Here is a 21634-nt window from a genome sequence, read left to right as displayed (position 1 = left end):
AGCCAACTACAAAAGACTATTCATGGTCCCAAGGCTCAACAAAGTATCCGGCCGCTCCTCCTTCTCTTACCGTGCACCCCAAAACTGGAACAATCTACCGGAGACTTTCACATCCACCACCAGTTTAAGCTCTTTCAAAACTAAAGCTGCCTCACATTTTAATCTGGTCTGTAACTGTTTTATACGCCTATAATATATATTTTCTTTAACTGTGCATGCAATGTCTTGTATATAATGTATACCCTGCTCACTTATGTAACTGTACTTGTAACCATGTATTATTTGTCATTTTAACTCTATGCCCAGGGCATACTTGAAAACGAGAGGTAACTCAATGTATTACTTCCTGGTAAAACATTTTATAAATAAAAATAAATAAAATAAATCCAATGTATCTGTGTGTGCGTATGTTTTTTTTGGCAAGCAAGTACAATACATATATAAAGTTGAACACACTATTACCAGGAAAAAATTAATTTGTTTACTGTTAGCAGAACGGCGCTTGACACAAGTCGTTCCTTTTCTAAAATGTTTCCCCTAACTTTTATATTATTCATTCAGAGTGCTTATGAATACAGTAACTTAACTATTTTGTCTGTGGCTGTTGGAGAACCCAGACTGACCTCCAGCTGACTCCTGAACCGGACCAGGCGTCCTTTGTTTCCTGAAGCAGAATCCAGTAAACAAACCCCAGACTCAGCACGGCGCTACATACATAAGGGTGCTTAATTCACTCTCTCCTAATCCCTGCAGTGAACTCCTTCACTTCGTCTGTCTCCCTTTTCCTGCCGTTGCCCATTTGCAGCGTTTCTAATAGCTAACTTCATCTCTTTACACTGGTAAATCCCCTGTCTCCATCCTCTGCCTTCCCCCTGGCCTTGTAGCCAGCGACGTCTCCAAAACATAAATTATAACTTTCGCAATGGCGACGGGTGACGTCATCGGTCGCGCGCGTGTCGCCGGCAGTATAAGTGCAGCCTTAGGCCACATGCCACCATCTTCAGATTGGACACCACTCTCCCAACTCTGGCTGCTGTCCTCATGGTGATTTGCAGGCGCAGAACATAATTGGCACATAAGCACTGCCTTCCCCTAAGCTGCCACCGGGTGGCGACAACCCCTCTTATTTGTATAAGAACTACAGTACAAGTCTTATTCATTTTGAATGTCCGGTGGTGAAAGCGATGCAGGGAGATATGTACAAATGACTGTACCTGGGCGTCTCTTCTGGGAATCTGCTTCCTGTGCACCACAAAGTCTGAACATCCTCAGGTAGAGAGGGAAGTTTTTCCATTATGTTCATCAGAAGCAGACACTGGGGGAAATGATGCTCAGGAGGACGCTCTGAAAAGAAATAAGATACAACGAGTTAATTTAAAGGTTTTGGATCATTAAAGCGAGACTGCTTTGCCAAGTCACTTTATATTACAGAAAAAAAGCGAGATCTTGAGGTGTGCGCTTCTTTTAGGTCATATCTGCTTAATTCCACAGTTGAAATCACTTCATTTTAAGTTTTTGCAATAGGACACAGGATGTGAATCTCAACATGTTCTCTTTCAGCGGATATCACCAGGCAATAAGGCTTTTAAAAACATGGGGATGTCATGTGACCGCAGAAAAGCGTGGCATTAACAAGTAAACAGAGACATTATGAGATTAAAGGTCTATGAGTCTCATACAGATAGCAAATACAATTATATAGTAGAATATATATAATAGCAGGGCTGTCAAACGCACAGCCTCCCGCTCAGCAGGCAGACCACGTCAGGCAGCCAGGCAGACCACGTCAGGCAGACAGACAGGCAGGCAGACGCTGTGCTGGAACTCAGTGTGAGCGAGTCCGAGCATCCCCACATATCTGATCCCTCCAATTGCTACCACACCCGAGTGGGAGAAACCAGGGTGAGAGAGAAACAAGTGAGATGGGGGGGGGGGGGAATGGGTGAGCAGGGGAGGGGGGATAGGGTGAGAGGGGGGGAAATGGGGTGAGGGGGGGGGAGGAAAAGGGGTGAGGGGGAGAAAAAAGCGAAAGGGGTGAGGGAGAGAGGGAAAGGGGTGAGGGAGAGAGGGAAAGGGGTGAGGGAGAGAGGGGATGAGGGAGGGAGGGAGTGAGGGGGAGAGGGTGAGAAAGATATTTAATTTTTTCCTTCCACCGCTCTGATGGTGCAGCCAGTCTTGCAGTGGGACTTCAGAATTGTATCCCACATTATTCTGAGTTTGACGGGCCCGTATAATAGTAAATATTGTATTTCAGTGGATTTAGTGCTTACATTTTTCTGGCATATAGATGCATCAAATGCATAAAGTGCTCCCACAGCCCTGAAAACCAACACGTGTATAATACAACACAAGACTAGCAACTTCCAACTAAAGCAAATGCATCACCTAATTTGAGAACAGACACCCAAAAACATTAACATCGGGCACAAAATGTGTGAGCTATGGAACTGGGTATTATTAATCTTTTTATTCTCTGACTGGGTTCGCAAATGTCTCAACCGGTTTTATGTAAGTAAAAAGGATATGATTCATGGTTTGTCATATTGTACCCTTGTTACGGGTGAAAATCCTTCAATCTATCTATAATAAAATTGAAATTTGAGAGTCTGGTGCTAGATGCGGTGAATCTGATTGGTCCTCAGCCTCTGGCCAACCAGATTGGTGGCTTTATGACATCACCCAACTGCCACTCTCTTCCCCCTCGGCGTCACCCAAAACACACACACACACACACACACACACACACACACACACACACACACACACACACACACACACACACACACACACACACACACACACACACACACACACCTCGCTCACCTCCCAGCCGGCTCCCCCCAGGGAATCCACCAGGCTCACCCGAGCCCCGGCCAGCAGCAGCATCCCCATCCGCCCCATCACACTCACCTCACGTGCGCCGCCCTGCACCGGCTCCCGGACGGAGGGGAAGCGCGGCGCGGCCCTCCTGCCCCAGCCGCCAACTTCAGACTCCTCCCCCCTCGCTCCCAATGAGGAACGGAGGGGAAGCGCGGCGCGGCCCTCCTAAACCAGCCGCCAACTCCAGCCTCCTCCCCCCTCGCTCCCAACGAGGAACAGAGGGGAAGCGCAGCCCTCGTAAACCAGCCGCCAACTCCATGCTCCTCCCCCCTCACTCCCAAAGAGGAACAGAGGGGAAGCGCGCCGCGGCCCTCCTGCCCCCGCCTGCCACTCTTGCCCCCCCCCGCCAACTACCCGAGCCCACCTCCTGCCCCAGGCAGATGCCACAGAGATATCAGGGCCAGGAGGGGAACCGTCTGCCGTCAGGAACCACCACCCACCCGGTCAAGGTAAGTCTCCCACCCACCCAGTCAGTCACCCACCCAGTCAAAGTCACCCACTCACCCAGTCAAAGTCACCCACCCACCCAGTCAAAGTCACCCACCCACTCAGTCAAAGTCACCCACCCACTCAGTCAAAGTCCTGACTGACACACTTCCCCCCTCAGGTCAGGTCAGCTGACAAATACACAGGGGGAATCACAGCTGGCAACAGGGGGGAGGGGAAATCAGAGATGTGAACTGGGGGGGGGGGACCAGAGCTGTGAACAGGGGGGGTAACGGAGCTGTGAAGGGGGGGGGGGGGCGTTTTGCTGTGAACGGGGGAGAAAGAGAGGGGGGAGACAGTGGAAGGGAGAGAGAGAGAGGGGGAGCCAGAACATTAAATCCTGGGCAGCGCCGGGTATATCAGCTAGTCTATTATAAAAGTTGGATAGTTTCACTCTTGAACAAACTTGAATTGTTGCGACACACAAATGGACGAGTGGCTCTGACCTACCCAACCTTTCACCCAAGACCAATTCCACAAATGGTCTGAAGGACAGAAGCTGGAGGATGAGCGGGTCGAGAACCACCAAGACAACACAGGCTATTTCATCCTTGTGGGCCTCGCTGATGGATGTTGCGTACAGACTTGGGGGAAATTTGCTGGAAACAAAAGCCAATTCAAGTTAAGAACAAAAAAAAAAAAAAACAACAACCTGCGTTAAAGGAATCACAGATAACTCAGAGCAGGGCTGACTTGCCTGGCTGACAGAGAAGTATAAAAGCAATCCTAATGGATTTTCTTTTCTTTGGATATTTATTTATTTATAAAATATTTTACCAGGAAGTAATACATTGAGAGTTACCTCTCGTTTTCAAGTATGTCCTGGGCACAGAGTAAGACAAATAATACATGGTTACAAATCCAGTTACATAAATGAACAGGGTATACATTATATACAAGACATTGCGTGCACAGTTAAAGAAATATATATTATGGGCGTATGAAACAGTTACAGACCAGATTAAAATGTGAGACAGCCTTAGATTTGAAAGAACTTAAACTGGTGGTGGATGTGAGAGTCTCCGGTAGGTTGTTCCAGTTTTGGGGTGCTCGGTAGGAGAAGGAGGAACGTCCGGATACTTTGTTGAGCCTTGGGACCATGAACAGTCTTTTGGAGTCTGATCTCAGGTGATAGGTGCTGCATGTGGTAGGGGTGAGGAGCTTGTTCAAGTAGCTGGGTAGCTTGCCCATGAAGAATTTAAAGGCAAGACAGGAAAGGTGAACTTTGCGCCTAGACTCGAGTGATGACCAATCTAGTTCTTTGAGCATTTCGCAGCGATGTGTGTTGTAGTTGCATTGGAGAACAAAACGACAAATTAAATTGTAGAGGATGTCAAGTTTGCTAAGGTGGGTTTGAGGTGCCGAGCCATATACTACGTCTCCATAGTCAATAATTGGCATTAGCATCTGCTGTGCGATACGCTTTCTGACCAGGAGACTTAGGGAGGATTTGTATTTAGAACCATGACAGTATCAAAGAGATTAGAGAAGCAATTCCCCTGCCTAGTTATTTGTTACTTGAGATCGGAACTGCAGGGGGGAGGCTCCGGAGCTGAACTGCTCTATTCTTAAACCTTGGGACCCCTTGGTTCCCGAGAGGTTTGCCCTTTCATCTGCCGTTTTGGCAAATCAAATTTGGGTCGGACGCACTTCCGTGGGCCAACAAGCCATAACGTCATCAGGATATGATGCAGCTACTTGGATAACCCCACTGGACAGCTCTGATTTTACATTAATTTGATTATACTAATATAAATTAAAGTTTACTGGGAATGATAGGGTCTTTGGGGGGTTGGTAGTGGGGGTGGGGGGAGGGTAGAGGGGAGAAATCACTGCTTCAGAACTTTATAAAAAGACTTTTTATTTCTTATGGCAAGTAGAGCTGATTGGGGCTGGAAGAAGAGCAACGCAAGGCGCCATGTAGAGTCTGACACCATGCTGACCCCCGTGCCCGGTATCATTTTTAACAGCGTTTCCCTTACATCATCCGGCATGGAAACTGGATACACTTTTGTTTTCTCTCATAGCAGTAACAGAAACAAGGCATGTCTAATTAAATGACTATTGTGTGGCTTGAAAAGCTTTGGAAAACAAACATGAAAAAGCATAACATTTAACCTTTATAGTGCTGGGTGGTCCAGTGGCACCAGGGCCACGGACAGGTGCCACGGATGGTGGATACAGAAGAAGTGGAGGGGGCTCTGAAAGTTGATATTTTATGACCCCCCCCTTAACTTTGACCTATTTTTGAGGGACTGCTGTTAAAACCCAGTCCGTTCATCTACAAATCCCAGATATATTGCATTCTAGCACTCACCTGTGCATCTGGAGATATAGCTGATGCAGGCAAGTACAGGATCCAGACAAAAATGGCATGAATTCCTGCAGACAATAAGGTTGCATTCGTTTTCAGAAAGTAAAACTTATTTAAAATAAAACAAAATCCACACCATTTAATTCAAATTAAATTGCAAGCTCACCTGGCCAGCGACTCATGGGAAGTTTATATAAGAAACTGTAACATCACTACATCATGTTCCATTCAGCAAAGCTCACACATGCCAGATAATCTTACCAAGCACAAAACGTTCATACAGGGAGATCAAACTGTTGCCATAGGTACACACTGAACCTGTGTCTCAATTCAAGCCTGGAGTCTAATGACAATCATCAGCTAATGAACCCTTTACAGCAAAAGGTAATGGTGACTGATGCCTTAGAACAGGAGTGCACAAACTCTTTCCCCTGCGCCTCCCTTTGCGCGCGCTGCCCCCGCCAGAAGCCGCCGGAGACCAGGTAAGGGAACTTACAGAGGCCTCATGCGCGCTCCCCGGTATTTAATTTAAATGCTTTGGGGAAGAGCGCGGGGCCTTTGTAAGTGCCGCGCACCCCCCCAGCCTTAGAAAACAGATATGCATTAGCGCAGCTTTTGAAAGTGTGAATGTTCCCTTGCAGGAGGGAGGCTTAAAGAGGGAGGTTACTGCTTATCTTGTTTTCTTAGCGACAATAAATTATCTAAAGTTAATAGCGTTAGTGAAAACTAACTCAAACGTGATTCATATCGGTCTCTATTATGTGATGCTCCCCCTCAGGTGCTAGAGATACACTTATCACATAAGGGGCCAAGTCACACACACATAAGGGGCTAAGTCATACACACACATAAGGGGCAAGGTCACACACACACACATAAGGGGCTAGGTCACACACACACACACACACACACACATAAGGGGCAAGGTCACACACACACAAGGGTCTAGGTCACACACATAAGGGTCTAGGTCACACACACACACACATAAGGGGCTAGGTCACACACACACACACACACACACACACACACACACACACACACACACACATAAGGGGCTAGGTCACACACACACACACACACACACACGGGTCTAGGTCACACACATAAGGGTCTAGGTCACACACACAAGGGTCTAGGTCACACACACAAGGGTCTAGGTCACACACACAAGGGTCTAGGTCACACACACAAGGGTCTAGGTCACACACACACACACACACACACACACACACGGGGCTAGGTCACACACACACACACACACACACACACACACACACAAGGGGCTAGGTCACACACACACACACGGAGCTAGGTGACACACACATAAGGAGCTAGGTGACACACACATAAGGAGCTAGGTGACACACACACACATGGGGCTAGGTCACACACTTCCTAGGGAGTTATTCAATATGGAAAGTTTATTATAAGTTGTAAAATGAATGATGTTGTACAACCCACAATTGGCTCGGTGTAAGACTTCGCTCTTCCTCCTGGATTTTCCTGTCTAACCAAACAATTGTACATCATTTTAATTTGTTTAACTGTAAAGTATTGTGATAAGAAGTTTTTACTAAAAAAAAACCCAACATGATTACTCGTAAAAAGATTTGGACAAGTGCCTAAAATACTGTGTTATTTAGTGGCATTGGCAGAGATTAAGCCAATTAATATCATTCTGTAACGAAGGTAATCATAAGCCATTAAGCACCAGAGGGGCAGAAATTAATTGCTTAGCAATGCACTGCAGCGCCAACTGCAGCTAAAGTGGTCAAGATAAAGAGAGAAGAAACCCAAGCCTGTGTCTATTCCTAGCTTTCTAAATACCGAGGGATGGAGATACGGGGGGATGATTACCAGGCCCATACCTCTGTCAAAGAACTGCTTACCTTGGTGTAATGTACAAGAGAATTGGCGAAGAACCGACACAGCTTTTCCGTCTTCTGGAACAATCTCTGATCCGTGCTTTCCTGGCCAAATACAGAGCGCTTAGTTTAAGATGCACTTATTTGAAGGAAAAGCAGACTGGCTCGTTTCCAGCATCAGTGTTTGTGCAAACGTCAAAGGAGCCGGCACTTGCTTCTCCTAGTTTTAATATTTGTTCCCCAATTCAAGATACAGTTACATGCTTCTCAAATGTAGGATCCACAACCTAAATGTTAATTAATATATATATCAAATGGAAATATTACTGTATGCTCATTTGCATGTCTTAGACAGGTCTGCAACCCCGCCTTTCCCCATTATCACCCAGCACACAGAATGTATGTGTGTATGTGTGTATGTGTGTATATGTATATATGTGTATGTATATATATATATATATATTGCCCCTCACATAATATCGTTCATCCTTGTGAAGGGAGGCAAACTCCATTTTCGTGTTAAGATGTTTGCACGTAATGCAGCGTCCCCTGCCACACCTGTGATTACCCTTAAGGTTCACTGAGGTGACACAGGTCGCCGCATCCATAGGTTTAAGTTTGCTTGGATCAAGAATGTTTTTAATATTTTTAGCTTTCCTATATACGATTGGAATCTTCTCAGGAATAATATTCTTAACACGAAAATGGAGTTTGCCTCCCTTCACAAGGATGAACGATATTATGTGAGGGGCAATTTCAATTGCCTCAGTGCATTTATCGTTTATCTTGTACAGTGCGGATGCGGCCTACAATATGTAGGACGCACCACTCGGCCCCTCAGTACCAGATTCCTGGAGCACAGGAGGAATGTGATAAATGGTGTCACTACCCATAGCTTACCGAGACATTTTTTCAATCAACATAATAAGGATCCTGAATCCTTAAAGATTATGGGTATTGAGCACATTCCTCTGAGTGATTCAGGAGGGGACCGTTTCAAGGCACTTTGTAGAAGGGAGACCTTTTGGATACACCGTTTGGGGACACTCACCCCCGGTGGTCTAAATGAATGTATAGATACCAGTACTCTGGTATAGGCTTGTTTTAACATCTAGGTTGCTGGTTCTCTGTGTCATTCTCTCTGCTGCTCTTTCTGCCCACCCTCTCTTTTTACCAATTAACACTGCCATTTCCCCCCCCCCTCCCTTCTCCTTCCCCTTTTCCCCCTTTCCTCCCCCCCCCATCCCCCCACCTTCCTCATCATCCTATTCCCTCTCCCCCCCCCATTTCACAAATACCCCCCCTCCCCCCACCCTCAATCCCCCCCCTTCCTCACCATCACTTCCCCCACTAATCACTCCCATACCCATCATGTGATATCCCTGATCCTTTCCTTCCCTTTCATAATTACATCAATTCAATTGATTTATGTGGAATTTTAATGTTTATTTTAGAATGTCAAATATTATAATAATATAATTTTATATATTTTAGTATATTCAGGAGAATTGTTGGTGCTCACTACCAATGAAAACATTACTATGCTATTGGTCTTTTAATATTTAATATATATTATTGTTTGTGGTTTAATTATCTTTCATGTGGATTATATATCATATAAGTGTTTTACACATAAGTTCATGTATTTCATTGCAACAATTAGTATTTAATTAAGTAAATTTAATTTTTGATATATATGTATTTTGTATGACTGAGTGTAACACGTGAGGTATTTTTAATATTGTTATGTATTTTCATTTTGTATTTTAACCTGTATTTATCCTTATTGAAGCAGTATATATTTAGTTCCTATGCTTTACACTGCTAGCAGTGTGTTTTTACTGGATAGTCCATTTTTATTAATTAATTATATGGGTGTTTAATTATCACCAGATTTATATGGGTGGTAAGTTATATTAACAGCTTTATTTGGGCAGCTATATTCTAATTAATTATATATTAAGCTACAGCTCGTTTATAGAGGAGGGACTAACATTTAGTACTCCCACCAATCGTATTAGGGACCTTCCAGTACTTAAACACTGCTATTCTTGTTCAGGGACATTCCCTTTGATAAAGTTGCATTTGTTGCGACGAAACGCGTCAGGGCGTACATTACGACACTACGTCATCACGCTGTGTGTATCCTTTACGGCCGGGGAGCACATGTAGTGATTGAAGGCCATACTCTGATGCCAGAACTACCTGGATGATTTTCAAGCAAACCGAGTGAACCGGAGGGACAGCGCTGTTTGTGACATCAATTCCAGCCTGCTTTGGACTCTCTGCTGCGGTTTTTGGACGTGCCTTGGTGGTGATTATATATCACATACTGCTTATATTTTATTTGTCTATTGTGAGTGTTTTTCTTTTGTATGTATGTATATATATATATATATATATATATATATATATATATATATATAAAAAACAAAGACTCGGTTAAATACTGTAGTTCGTACCAATACATCTATTACACTAAAGCTAGTGAATGAGGATCCTCATGTGATGTGCTCTGTCTCCTGCTGCTCCCACCACGGACAAAGAGGTCTCCTTTCTAGCCCATTTTGATCATAGGATGAAACAGCAGATGATCAGGTCGCTGACCTCTGAATTTGCCATTAGTGATTATTCCAGGTAGGCAGACGTTTGATTAATGAGCAGTATTACTTTTTGACTGTCTGGATAAGAATGATCAAGAGGCTCTCTAGAAAAGGATTGCTCTATTATTGTCTGTCTTTTATTTAGCATTTCCTCTAAAGCACTTTTTTTGTGCATTCTGTCATCTTTTCTGGATTATTAGTGACAGTAATCAGAATACTGCAAGGGTTATTTTCTCTTCAGATAAGATACAGATAATTACCCTGTCACTTGCTTGAAAAGTGTCCCTAAAACTAGCACTGCTGCCACCAAGATTTTCAGCAACACAAAGGTGAGTTATCGTCAAAATAGTTTTTTGATGGGGTTCAAAATAAAATTTGTTGAGGAAACAGCACAAGCCCTACAGATGGGATCCTGAATAGATGGATTTGTACCTGTGTTCCCGACAGCTGCATGTGTTCTGCTAGTTGTAAGCATGACTGGAAGGATAGAAGGATGTCATCACACAAGCCATTTATGATGTCATGATGTCGCAGCTGACTCTCTATCAATGCCTGATGCTTCAGGCTCTGCCTAGCAAAGAAACACAAAGCAATCAACCTGGAGCCTCGGCTATAAGCAGGGCGTGTAACAGACCACCATCTTGTACCCTGACTCAGTCTCTCCCACTCACAAGAGAGGGGATAAAGAATACTTTCAGTGAATGTGAAATGTGCTCCATGTTTCAAGCAGTGTGTGGGAAACATTCATAGTGATAACATTGGAAGAACCGCCTTTCCCTTCACAGGACACTTTCTCTGACCTGTCTCCTCCTTACTTTGTTGAAATAAAGAGTGAGGGAAGTGGACAATACTCCAATGTCTATTCTGGAGCTGGAGCTCTCCCTACTCATTTCACTGGATATTGGAGGAGCTGGCCTTACCCCTTAAGCTTACTGTAGGTCTGTGGGATGAAGACACTGGTCATCTCTGAATATAAAGAAGTCTGGGTGAAACCGCTTATACCTTATGAAACAGACTTCATCTCCCCGTAATTATTAGTTCTTCAAGGGCAAGGTTTCTGATTTTTGCTAAAATAAATCATCTTTAGTTATCCATTTCACAGCTCTGATTTTGCATTTATATCGGAGAAGCTTTGGTGGAGTTCTAGCGAGTCATTATTCTACTGCACTGTAATTATTCTAGATATGGTCAAATAAAATAAAAAAATCAGTGCACGCAGGACATCTGAACACAAATCACAGACTTCTTAGATCAGTAGCAATCTAAACACAAAAGAAACTTACTTGATGATAAACTTCCATGTGTTGGCATGCAGTGCGTGATCCATGTTAGAAACAATTGAGCAGATGTCTAGAACAGTGTGCAACACTGCAAAGAAGAGGACTCAGGAATTAGGGATCAACCCTCAAAATAGAACAATGGTCATTCTTTATATCTGAATCACACAAACCATTCAAGTGTAATCCCGATCCTTCAAAAGGGATTGTCCCTCATTGCAACATATACTGAAAGCCCTCAGCAGTTTAACACACACACACACACACACACTTTACTGACCGCTTCATAATAAAAGAGACGTTTGAGATAAACTTTACAAATTTAAATCCCAGACCCTTTTTACACACCCTTAATTTTTTTTAAAGCTGGTAATACCAGTATTCCTTTTGTGCCACAGTATTTTTTATACAAGAGCTATACCATTTCATGTTTTTACAGTTCTGGTTTTATTTACAAGCATAAATGCAACAATCCTATTTTTATTTTCCCTAAATTCTATTTTTCTGTATCCTAATTTCATTCTTGGGACACACATTTTAGTGACACACTTGGCTAAGAAATGTGACACACAGATGTAGTAAAGCTTATTGTTCTCAGTGCCGCAATCACTTGCGACCGCCAGACCAAACTGCAGCTGCATGCAATCACTGCCCCCGAACACGCTAAGCGTCTTGGAGGATTAACTCTGTGAGGATCCATGCTTCTGAATGGGACCCCTGCAACATTAATCCCCCCAAGTCAGCCATCAGTCTGGAGGAGCTGCACAGAGGGACAGAAGCAGTCTCTCTCCGTGTCTCCGCGAGCAGCAGTCTGTCCGGTCTGTCCTGCCCCCTGATGATATAGATGCCCGAATATGGGTATCTACGTCAAGAGGGGGAATACTACAGAACCATGTTGGGGAATCTACATCTTCAAGCGGCAGGACAGACCAGACTTACTGCTTCTCCCCTTCTGAGCTGCTTGGGGAGACACGGGAGAGACTGCTTCTGTCCCTCAGCGCAGCTCCTCCCAGACTTGCGGGCCCAACAGGATTAACGTTTCGGGGTTCCACTTTAATCCCCTCGGGCCACAAAATACACCGTTTTCGGTGCCGCCGCAGTTTTCCGCATGTTGGTCTGCCTGCACCGCTGACAGTAAGTCTTGCTACGTCTGTATAGTAGTGCCAGGCTATCTCAACCCTGATTGAGAATCACTGCTCTAACAGCATTAATTTATTTAAATTAGTTTAATGCCGACAGTAAATTATATGTGCTGGTTGTGGACATCTATGCATTGTGATCAATAATTGCATCCAAATATTGATGGCTATAGTAACTGAGAAGAGAGACTTTTTTTAAAGTGACATAATATATAGTCTATGGACCTACCTGACACCATGTCTGCAGTATCCGTCTCTGAAGCTGTGGCGTTTATAGTGGTTTTATCAAGCAGCTCCATCAGCTGCTTCTGAAGGGAAACTGCTTCTTTGAAGAGAGCTTGCAGAAGGTCTGAGACCAGATGCAGTCGGCTATTGTAAACAGAATCACTATCCTGACAGAGGAAAACCACATAATTCAACTGCGTTCATGCAGATGGTACAGAATATCATAGCCCACCATCAGATGGAAAGCCTGCTACACCTGCCCTATATCCGTATCATCACCCAGTATTATGGAAAATATAGTCATATGGGATCAGATAAGGCGGTACAATTCAAATATGTGATTGGATCTGGGATTATTGTAATGCATGAGGTTGTAATGTGCAAGGTTCACAATGGAAAATATGCAAGATGTTGTGATATATTGCATTTTACTGTACTGAGTATTACGTAATGATAAATCTAATTTAGTTATTGTTCATTGCATCTTTAAGAGCTGCAGCATCAAGCAACCATCAGATGCAAAATGAGGTCGAAAAGGAATTGAGCATCCAAAAGATAATAAAAGCAGCAATCCCCTGAGCATGTCCTGATACTTTTTTTAAAAAAATTTCTAGCATTAAAAACCCACTAATTGTTTTTCCATCCTTAGCTCCTGAGGTTACCGTGGTAAGTTTTAGACTGTACTGGGCTCTGGGAAGAGCTTCATTTTAACTTCCAGGGCACTTAATATTTCAAAGGCTTAAATCTCCTGATCAGAGCATCACATTGTAAAAAGTGTAAACACAAAGAAATAAAACAGGGTGTTAGATATCTATAAGATTTAATTAGTCTTCATTAATAAAATTAAAACACATTATTGGAGAGATTGCTCCTTTAAAAAGGCACATTAGCTGTTAGCGAAATTATTGTGGGTATTTTATGAGACTTTATAATATAGATGTATGTCTGCGCTGCAGCGGGTGGTCCCACTCAGAAGCATGGACCCCACCGTGGTAGACACTGTCCCCAGAGCCACTGACTTTTGCTTGTTTGTCCGTGGTGCCGAAGACAGCAAATCTTACTACATCTGTTTGCTAAGACTCAGATGTAGATAAATATTCTCATAGCCATACTTGTCCTGGAGAAATGTAGCTTGATTTAAGGTTGCGATAGCTGGTAGGAAGAACCAATATCAGCGTTCTTCATCAATAACATTGCAGGTGTGTGTGTGTGTGTGTGTGTGTGTGTGTGTGTGTGTGTGTGTGTGTGTGTGTGTGTGTGTGTGTGTGTGTGTGTGTGTGTGTGTGTGTGTGTGTGTACAATTGAAGAGGAGACCTGTAAGGTTTGGAAAGCTCTGTACAACACAACTCCATATATGAAGCAGTATCATGTTTGCCTAAAAGGTATCACAGCACACAACGTATTTCGTAGTACTAAAACAATGACTATCTTCTGTAACTTTGCAGTGTCGGCCCGCTTTCCTAACAACAAACCCAACATTTAATACCCACCTTGCAGTGTGTGAACGCGGCTCTCAGAACATGCAGAACGGATGATGGGAGTGTGTGGATATTTTCTAAAGTCACCGATTCATCCAGAGAGCAGACATGGTGCACACAAGCTGTCAAAGCCTCAAGCCACTGGACCAGATTCTGCACATAGAAATGGAGGGGAAAAAACAATGATTTGCTAAAGCAGCACTTCATGTTTTTACCACTGGAAATCATATTCTTTTCTCTCGTATGGAGGGATAGGATCAGTACAGTACGTGTCATTTTTGGGCCATCCCTACAACTTTTATTGGACCGTTGCTCCCTACAAAGAGGAAGCTTTATACATTTAGATGCACACTCAATATTGCCTTGTATAACCAATTATCAGAAGTAGGAAGAGTCACTCCAACAGTGCCCCTTCAATAACTGCAAAGGCAGCAATCCCAGCTGGTCTATATTTTATTTATTTTTAAGTATTAAGTATTTGATCAGAACAATGGGGTCTCCCAGAGCCAATAGGAGATCCCTCAACGCCCAGAGCCCCCTGGTTGAGGAGATATTTATATATTTTTTGTGTGTGTCAGTTGACACCAAAAAAAAACTACAAATATGGCAGGGGACTACAAATATGGCCATATTGTCTCCCCAGTTTGACTTGTGGACCCCCAGCCTACCCCAGGCTCCACCACTCATGAACAAAGGGTCCCCACACATCAGGAGACCACTGATCTATTGTACCCCTCAGTTCAGGAAACATTTTTTTAGCTGGGATAGTGGCTTGTAAACATTTTATAAGGAATGAAAAAGTGAATACAGTAGTTACAGGTCAATAGATGCTGCAATCGACTTGCAGTTGAAACACCAGGTAGAATAATGACGTCTCTGTGTGAGCAACCCCACATCTAAATACAAATGTAATAATGGCACATCTGTGTAATACAGATACAAGGAGTCGCTATGTGAGGCGTGTAGATTTTTAGACCAGAAGGGCAGAGAAGACGCCTCTCTGACTCCCCCATTTAATGGATCTAATTACTAGTTGGCTTTTAGATTAACATATTCTAAATTCTGCACCCCTCCTCCTCCCCTTCCAAAAAGGAAAGAATGACAAGTTCACTTTTTTTTTTTCTACTACCAAGCAATCGTTTATTCCAAATTCGGCTTAATTTGTCCAATGTGCAGCCATAGAACGTGACTGAAACAGCAATATGTTATGAAGGCCTCTGACAGGAATGCATGTGCTGCTCATTTTAAAGACTGCTCATTAGCTGCCCAAAATAACCAGCTTCTAAGTGATGTAATTGGGTAACACGGATTACTATGTTGAACAGAACTTGAACTGATTTCAGTTAGTGACAGATTGTCTAAAACAGGGGGTGCTCAGGACACCCCCCCCCCCTCCCACTCCCCACCGGTCAGGTTTTTAGGATATCCCTGCTTCACTGAACACATACTTTGTGAATGATACATTGGTATCAGGATATATACCTGTAGAACATTTCGCAACGAGCTCCTCACTTCCATATTCTGACTTGACAGCCCAGTCGCCTGACTTGAGATTTCATCTATCAACTCGTCAAACAGTTTCACGGCCTACAAAGAAAGTTGCACTATATACAGCACTGTAAGATACATCAGCATAGTACTACCAGCAGAAAAATGGCGTCTTAAAAATTGGAAATAAAATGACTAGGGGGCGCTCTAATGTTCCGATTTCTTTTATTTATAATCCTAGCCTCGCTATTTCTGTAACCAAGAATAAATATGCTGCGAACTAAGAAAATTCTGTCTGAAATGCTTTGTACCTTCTTCCAAAATAACTACGAGCTCCTGAAATCAGACACAGCACTATCCTTTAAATGGCCCCTAGGGCACTCCATATATCCCCAAAGCTTGTACTGTATACTGTATGTGTCATTTGTCTATAAAAAGGTACAAAAAGGGACACATGCATCAAGTGCCAGCACGGGTTATCCCACCTGTTCCTGCAGTAACTCCCATTCAAGTCCGTGTGAGTTAACGCACCCGGACCAAAGAGTGGGACATGTCCCTCATCCCTTTGACCGGATGGTCTGAAGCACCTCTGATGCTTTCCAATAATGAACATGTCAAACCTTTGGCAATACTTGTGAAAAGACATTCTGTTCCAGCTCCAGTAAGCCGACATGAGGCAGAAACAGTTGAGTCAGGAGGTTAAAAACCCCTAAAATGTAAATACAGCAGAAGTAAATCAGAGGTATAATCTACAAGTGCGCAGAAAGAGTAAAGTACAAGATATGTGGTAGGTGATTGTAGTATCACTGATCAAGTCGTACTTCTAATGTTAGTACTGTAGTATTATTAAAAGTAGTATAGAAAGAGTGTTGATGTACTCTAATCCCTACATCAAATTAAGCAGATGGGTACAAAAAAAACTATTAATCGTGCTGTGGGTTGAGAAAACATAAGAACTATACACACGGCAAGAGAGTACTAGTAGTGTGAATTAGTCCTTACTACTTTGTTATGTTTGTTCAGATGTGGCTATGACAAAACAACCTAACGCGTTTTGCGAGTAATCTACTCGCTTCATCAGATGAAGCCAAGAAAAGCAGTTATTGATGCACATCAGTCTAAAAAGGGTAACAGACAGATAGTCTACAAATGGAAAAAGTTCAAGAGCACAGTCACTCTACCCAGGAACGATCATCCTACCAAAATTTCTCCCCGTACAAACTGGCAAATCATCCAGTAAGTCACAAAGAAACCCAAAGTAACATCCAAGGATCTGCAGGCCACTCTTGCCTTGGCTAATGTGAGTGTTCATGACTCAACTGAAAGGAAAAGATCCCTGTATTTAAATGCCTGTCCTCCTCCATAGTACTAAGAAAGTAATAATATACAGGAAAGAGATGGCAATCCATCTCCACCGATTGAAAATATTTAAATATATATATTCTCTGTGGAAAGAAAATGTGCTGTAACTCCAGCAATATTATTAATAAAATGATATGATTGCACGGGATAAAAATTAGACAATTTTTCCGCTTGACAAGTAAAACTTTACTTACTAATATCCTCAGCCCAATTGTCCGAACTCTGATACATGGAGTAAAAATAATTAAGGAAAGCAGTAACCTGAAGGTTATTACTTGATATTTCACTTTCCCAGAGGTTCTCATGCACATTTGGATGGAGTTCTAGGCCCACCGTGTCTGAGAAACCAAACTAATAATCTATTCATATGTTTAAGTCTCTGAATTTATGTGCACACGTTTTCTAATTTATTGGTTATACTTTCAAGCAAGAAAAATACAATTATCTCCAAACATATGAACACCATATAAAAAAAAAAAAAGAAATTCACAACAAAAAGCTAAAAGGCGAAAAAAAATCCCAGAATCATTTCTCACAATGTAGCAGATAAATCAAGCAGTATCCCAAATCTGTGGCAACGCTACCTCTGCCCTGGATGGATGTCAGGTGGTGTCAGTGTCTCTCAGGGAAAGAGAAACAGACCCTATTGCAGATGGAAAAGTATAACAGAGTGATTTATGTAAGTGTAGCCGAGCTCCTCGCTTACCTCCGGTGCAGGGGAGAGGGATGGCTGCAGTCATCGGAGCTCCGTGCGCGGTCCTGGTGTGCGGGAGCTGCCATCTTGGTGATCGCGCATGCGTAGTAGAGCAGCAGTGCGGCGGCCATCTTAAGACACGGCTCCACACAGCGTTCTGCGGGACTACATGTCCCAGCATGCTCTAGGGTAGGCATCACATGGGGAGTGAGCCAATGGGGCTCGAGCATCCTCGCAGGGGAAAGTAGGTGGTTTTGGCGCGAACGAGACAGCGAATCCGTTGGAGCAGGGGCGCCAACGGAGCAGATAGTGTCCAGGGAGCAGTGCTCCCTTGGACTAGGCCAGTGTTGCCCCGTAGGCCCCAGCCCACTAGTTTGTGTATCATAGGGAAGGCCCCCAGATAGGGACCCTTCCCTTAGTGCTGCAATAGTGAGTGTTTTGGCACGGTCGGACGGATGCCACACAGTGATCTGCGGCCTAGAACCAGACCACAGGCCACACTAAAGACAAAGGGAGAGACTCCTCCTGGAGCTCCCTCAAGAGACGGACACAACCGGTAAGGAAAGAGGGGATTTGGCAGACCCCGCGTCGCAGGATCATGTTGTGGTCCTGATTCAGGATCTCCAGTATACCCTTATCTCGTCTGAGACCAGGAAGGTACCACTATGCACCAACGATCTCACACAGGGGTAGTGCTACTCCACACATACTGGGTGGGCATTGTTCTGTGGACACCGGGGTGGTTAGGTGCCCAGGGCAAACTCAGTACTTTGGGGGTAACCTCACTGGGGTGGTGAACAGCGTGTTGGGATCATTGTGTTGTTGTGGGTATTGTATTGATATATGTGCGTGTGTTAGTAAATCAGTTATATATACACCTGTGTGTATTCTTACTGCAATTGGTTCCTGAGAGGGGTTATCCCGCTACTCCGGGATCCCTCCTAGGTAGAGGCGCTGTACCAAGGAGATCAGCCCAGGCTCCCAGTGGCGGAGGATTAGGCCTCCTGTAAGTAAAACAGGTAATCAGCACGCATAGTTCCCATAGTCATAGGGAAAGGGGGCTACATAAGGTAACTTTAAAATTCAAGGCTTACACAAAGATAATGTACAATGGGCATGTGAGGCTGTGTCTCAGAGTAACAGCTAGTCGCGATCTCACCACTCCTAATCAGCAGCCTGCATCCGCCACATCGCCCACATAACTTCCGGTTCCACGGCCGTCAGGTCACCGGTGGATGATCTCAGTCCTGCTGGTCTCGCTGACTGAGCAACTGTTACAGGAACAGCAAAACGTGTAGAATGTTATTGTTCAGTCAGTGAGACCAGCAGGACAGAGCAGATCATCCACCGGCGTCCTGACGGCCGTGAAACCGGAAGTGACGCGATGTATGCAGATGTAAGCTGCTGACTAGGAGCGGTGAGAGCTCGACTCACCTGTTACTCTGAGACAGTCTCAAATGCCCATTGTACATTGTCTGTGTGCAAGCCTTGAATCTTAAGGTTACCTTACATAAATCACTCTGTTAGACTTTCCACCTGCACTGTGGTCTGTTTCTCTTTCCCTGACATCCACTGATACCCATCCATCCATACAAGGCAGGGACGGCATTGCCAGATTTGGGATACTGCTTGATTTAGCTGCTCCATTGTGAGGAGTGATTCTGGGATTTTTTTACACCACAATATTGTGAAATTCTTTTTCATATGGTATTCACCACCGCTCCCCTTACGTTTGGAGATGATCGTTTGGCAAGATCTTCTGGAACAGTCTTTAAGGGTTGAGAGGAGGTTTTTACCTCTTTAATTAAACACCTTTATTTATTCACTATTCACTGTATTATAGGTGAAAGTCACATCATATTATATTCGATTTCTTATCACTTTTCACTTGGTTATCATGAGTGCTAGAGCACCATCCATTGTTTTGTACTAAGAAAAATAAAATTAGCATAAGGAACATCAAAAAAGTCTAAAGAATTAACCAAAGAAGGAGAAGATAGTGTCCACAGCAGGCACCCATAATCCCAGCTGAACAGCACGATGCAAATATCGGAGGAGACACTGCACACTCCATATATATATCTCACAAATTTATATTGATAAATTAATGAAATATAAACGTTTCCATATAATATGGGCACTGTGACCTGCTACCAAACGCATTGGCGTAGGCGTGAACTTCAGGTGTGCAAACCTCTTCATCAGATACTTTTTAGTGTTGGCATTCCAAAATGTCACACCTACGCCTGTCTTTGGTAACTCACTCTGTTGTATTTTTCTATGGAATCATTTATATTTGATGAGTTTAAGTTAAAATACAGTATTGGGATGTTTGATATATGTTGACAATACAGCGTCTCTGATTTTTTGCACTATTCTTACAAACTGACATGGCGAACGTTTGTTGAGGACAAATAGATTGTACTAAACTTTGCGAGTACATATTATAAAATAAGCACATCTCAAATGCAGTATAAATATACTGCACTTACACACCGTGCATGCAGCCCTGATACTTGCGCAAACAGACTGCAGGGTGCATATTGCAAAAAAAGACAATATAATTACACGCATGCACTTACAGTGTGTATGTGTACTGGTGTATCTGCAAATGTATATGTAGTGTACATTGTGTATTTCCAGAGTGTACATTGTAAAGTACACACATGCTTAGAGGATTTGTGCAGTGTACAGTAGAATGATTATGTGTGTGTGTGTGTGTGTGTATATATATATACACACACACACACACATGCAAGTTATGGTGTGTATATGCAGTATACAGTACAATGTGTATACACACAAGCAGTGTGTGTGCAGTAACATTATACTGTATATTACTGTACACACACACGGTACAGTATATATACACTTGTTACAGTATGTGTTTACACACTACACCCACTACACCCACTACACCCACTACACCCACTACACCCACTACACCCACTACACACACTACACAAGGATATGAGCAGCTTGGGCAGAGCTCCGGGCAGCTCCCTCCTGCACGTGTCCTGAGACCAGCGGCTCATCTCCTCCAGCAGCGAGGTCTGCGACATGCCGGGGCTGCGGCTCACCCGGCGGGGAGTGAGATTCTCGCGAGACTGCAGGAAACCGCGGGAGAACCAACAAACCGCCAACTTCATGCGCACATACTTTATTAACCCCATTGGCTACCAGAGCAGACCCCATCTGTCAGCCAAGGGGTTACAAACAATCAGTGATTTCCCCAGCTTTACGTTATCCCCTCTGCAAATACTTTGCCTTTATTTCCTATTTCTTTAATATGACATACCTAAGTAACCAAGTATTTCCAAATAAATGCATGCATGTGTGTTTTATAATAGAAATGTCCCCAGGTGCATTGTTCTAAGTGAGTGGGAGGGGGGAGAGAAAAAGATGGAGGGGGAGAGAAAAAGATGGAGGGGGAGAGAAAAAGATGGAGGGGGAGAGAAAAAGATGGAGGGGAGAAGAGAGATAGGGGGTGAATGGGAAGGAGGTTAGTGAGGTGAGGGTGGAGTGAGGAAGGGATTAAAGAGGGGAGAAGGGGAGAGAAAGAGGAATGAGGAGGGTGTTAATGAGAGGAGGGTGAATGAGGAGGGGTTACAGAGAGAGGTGGGGGAGAGAAAAGAAGGGGAGAGGGGGGCAGAGAGGATTGAGAGAAAGAAATGGGGAGAGCAAAAGGATGGGGAGAGAGGGGTGAATGAAGAGGGAGTGAGAGGAGGGGGGAGCAAAAGGGGGAAAGAAAGGAGAAGGGGACAGAGGAAGAGGAGGGAGAAGTGGACGAGGGGGACAGAGGAAGGATGAGAGGAGTGGG

At 43.8% G+C, this 21634-nt stretch overlaps 1 protein-coding gene across 4 annotated transcripts in view; it reads right to left on the bottom strand.

Moving 5' to 3' along the window:
* Window positions 1-20923, bottom strand: part of FIRRM (FIGNL1 interacting regulator of recombination and mitosis) — a 41874-nt gene extending 20951 nt beyond the window's left edge. The window contains exons 1-12 of one of the 4 annotated variants that reach the window (XM_075616826.1): window positions 20788-20923; window positions 17315-17355; window positions 16379-16467; window positions 15753-15857; window positions 14283-14423; window positions 12797-12959; window positions 11435-11519; window positions 10584-10722; window positions 7573-7653; window positions 5684-5748; window positions 3817-3965; window positions 1215-1344 (exon numbers count right to left, since the gene is read on the bottom strand). In XM_075616826.1, coding sequence (XP_075472941.1) covers window positions 1215-1344; window positions 3817-3965; window positions 5684-5748; window positions 7573-7653; window positions 10584-10722; window positions 11435-11519; window positions 12797-12959; window positions 14283-14423; window positions 15753-15857; window positions 16379-16467; window positions 17315-17355; window positions 20788-20876 — 1277 coding nt within the window. In that variant the 5' untranslated portion in view covers window positions 20877-20923. Of the gene's footprint in view, window positions 1-1214; window positions 1345-3816; window positions 3966-5683; window positions 5749-7572; window positions 7654-10583; window positions 10723-11434; window positions 11520-12796; window positions 12960-14282; window positions 14424-15752; window positions 15858-16378; window positions 16468-16958; window positions 17078-17314; window positions 17356-20787 lie in introns of those variants that run through there. The other 3 variants (XM_075616830.1, XM_075616827.1, XM_075616829.1) reach the window with 3 other exon arrangements.
* Between the last annotated feature and the right edge of the window lie 711 nt (window positions 20924-21634).

Source organism: Ascaphus truei, chromosome 10 (genome assembly GCF_040206685.1).
Source record: "Ascaphus truei isolate aAscTru1 chromosome 10, aAscTru1.hap1, whole genome shotgun sequence".
Taxonomy (NCBI): Eukaryota; Metazoa; Chordata; class Amphibia; order Anura; family Ascaphidae; genus Ascaphus; species Ascaphus truei.
This window is presented reverse-complemented; position numbering and strand designations above follow the sequence as displayed.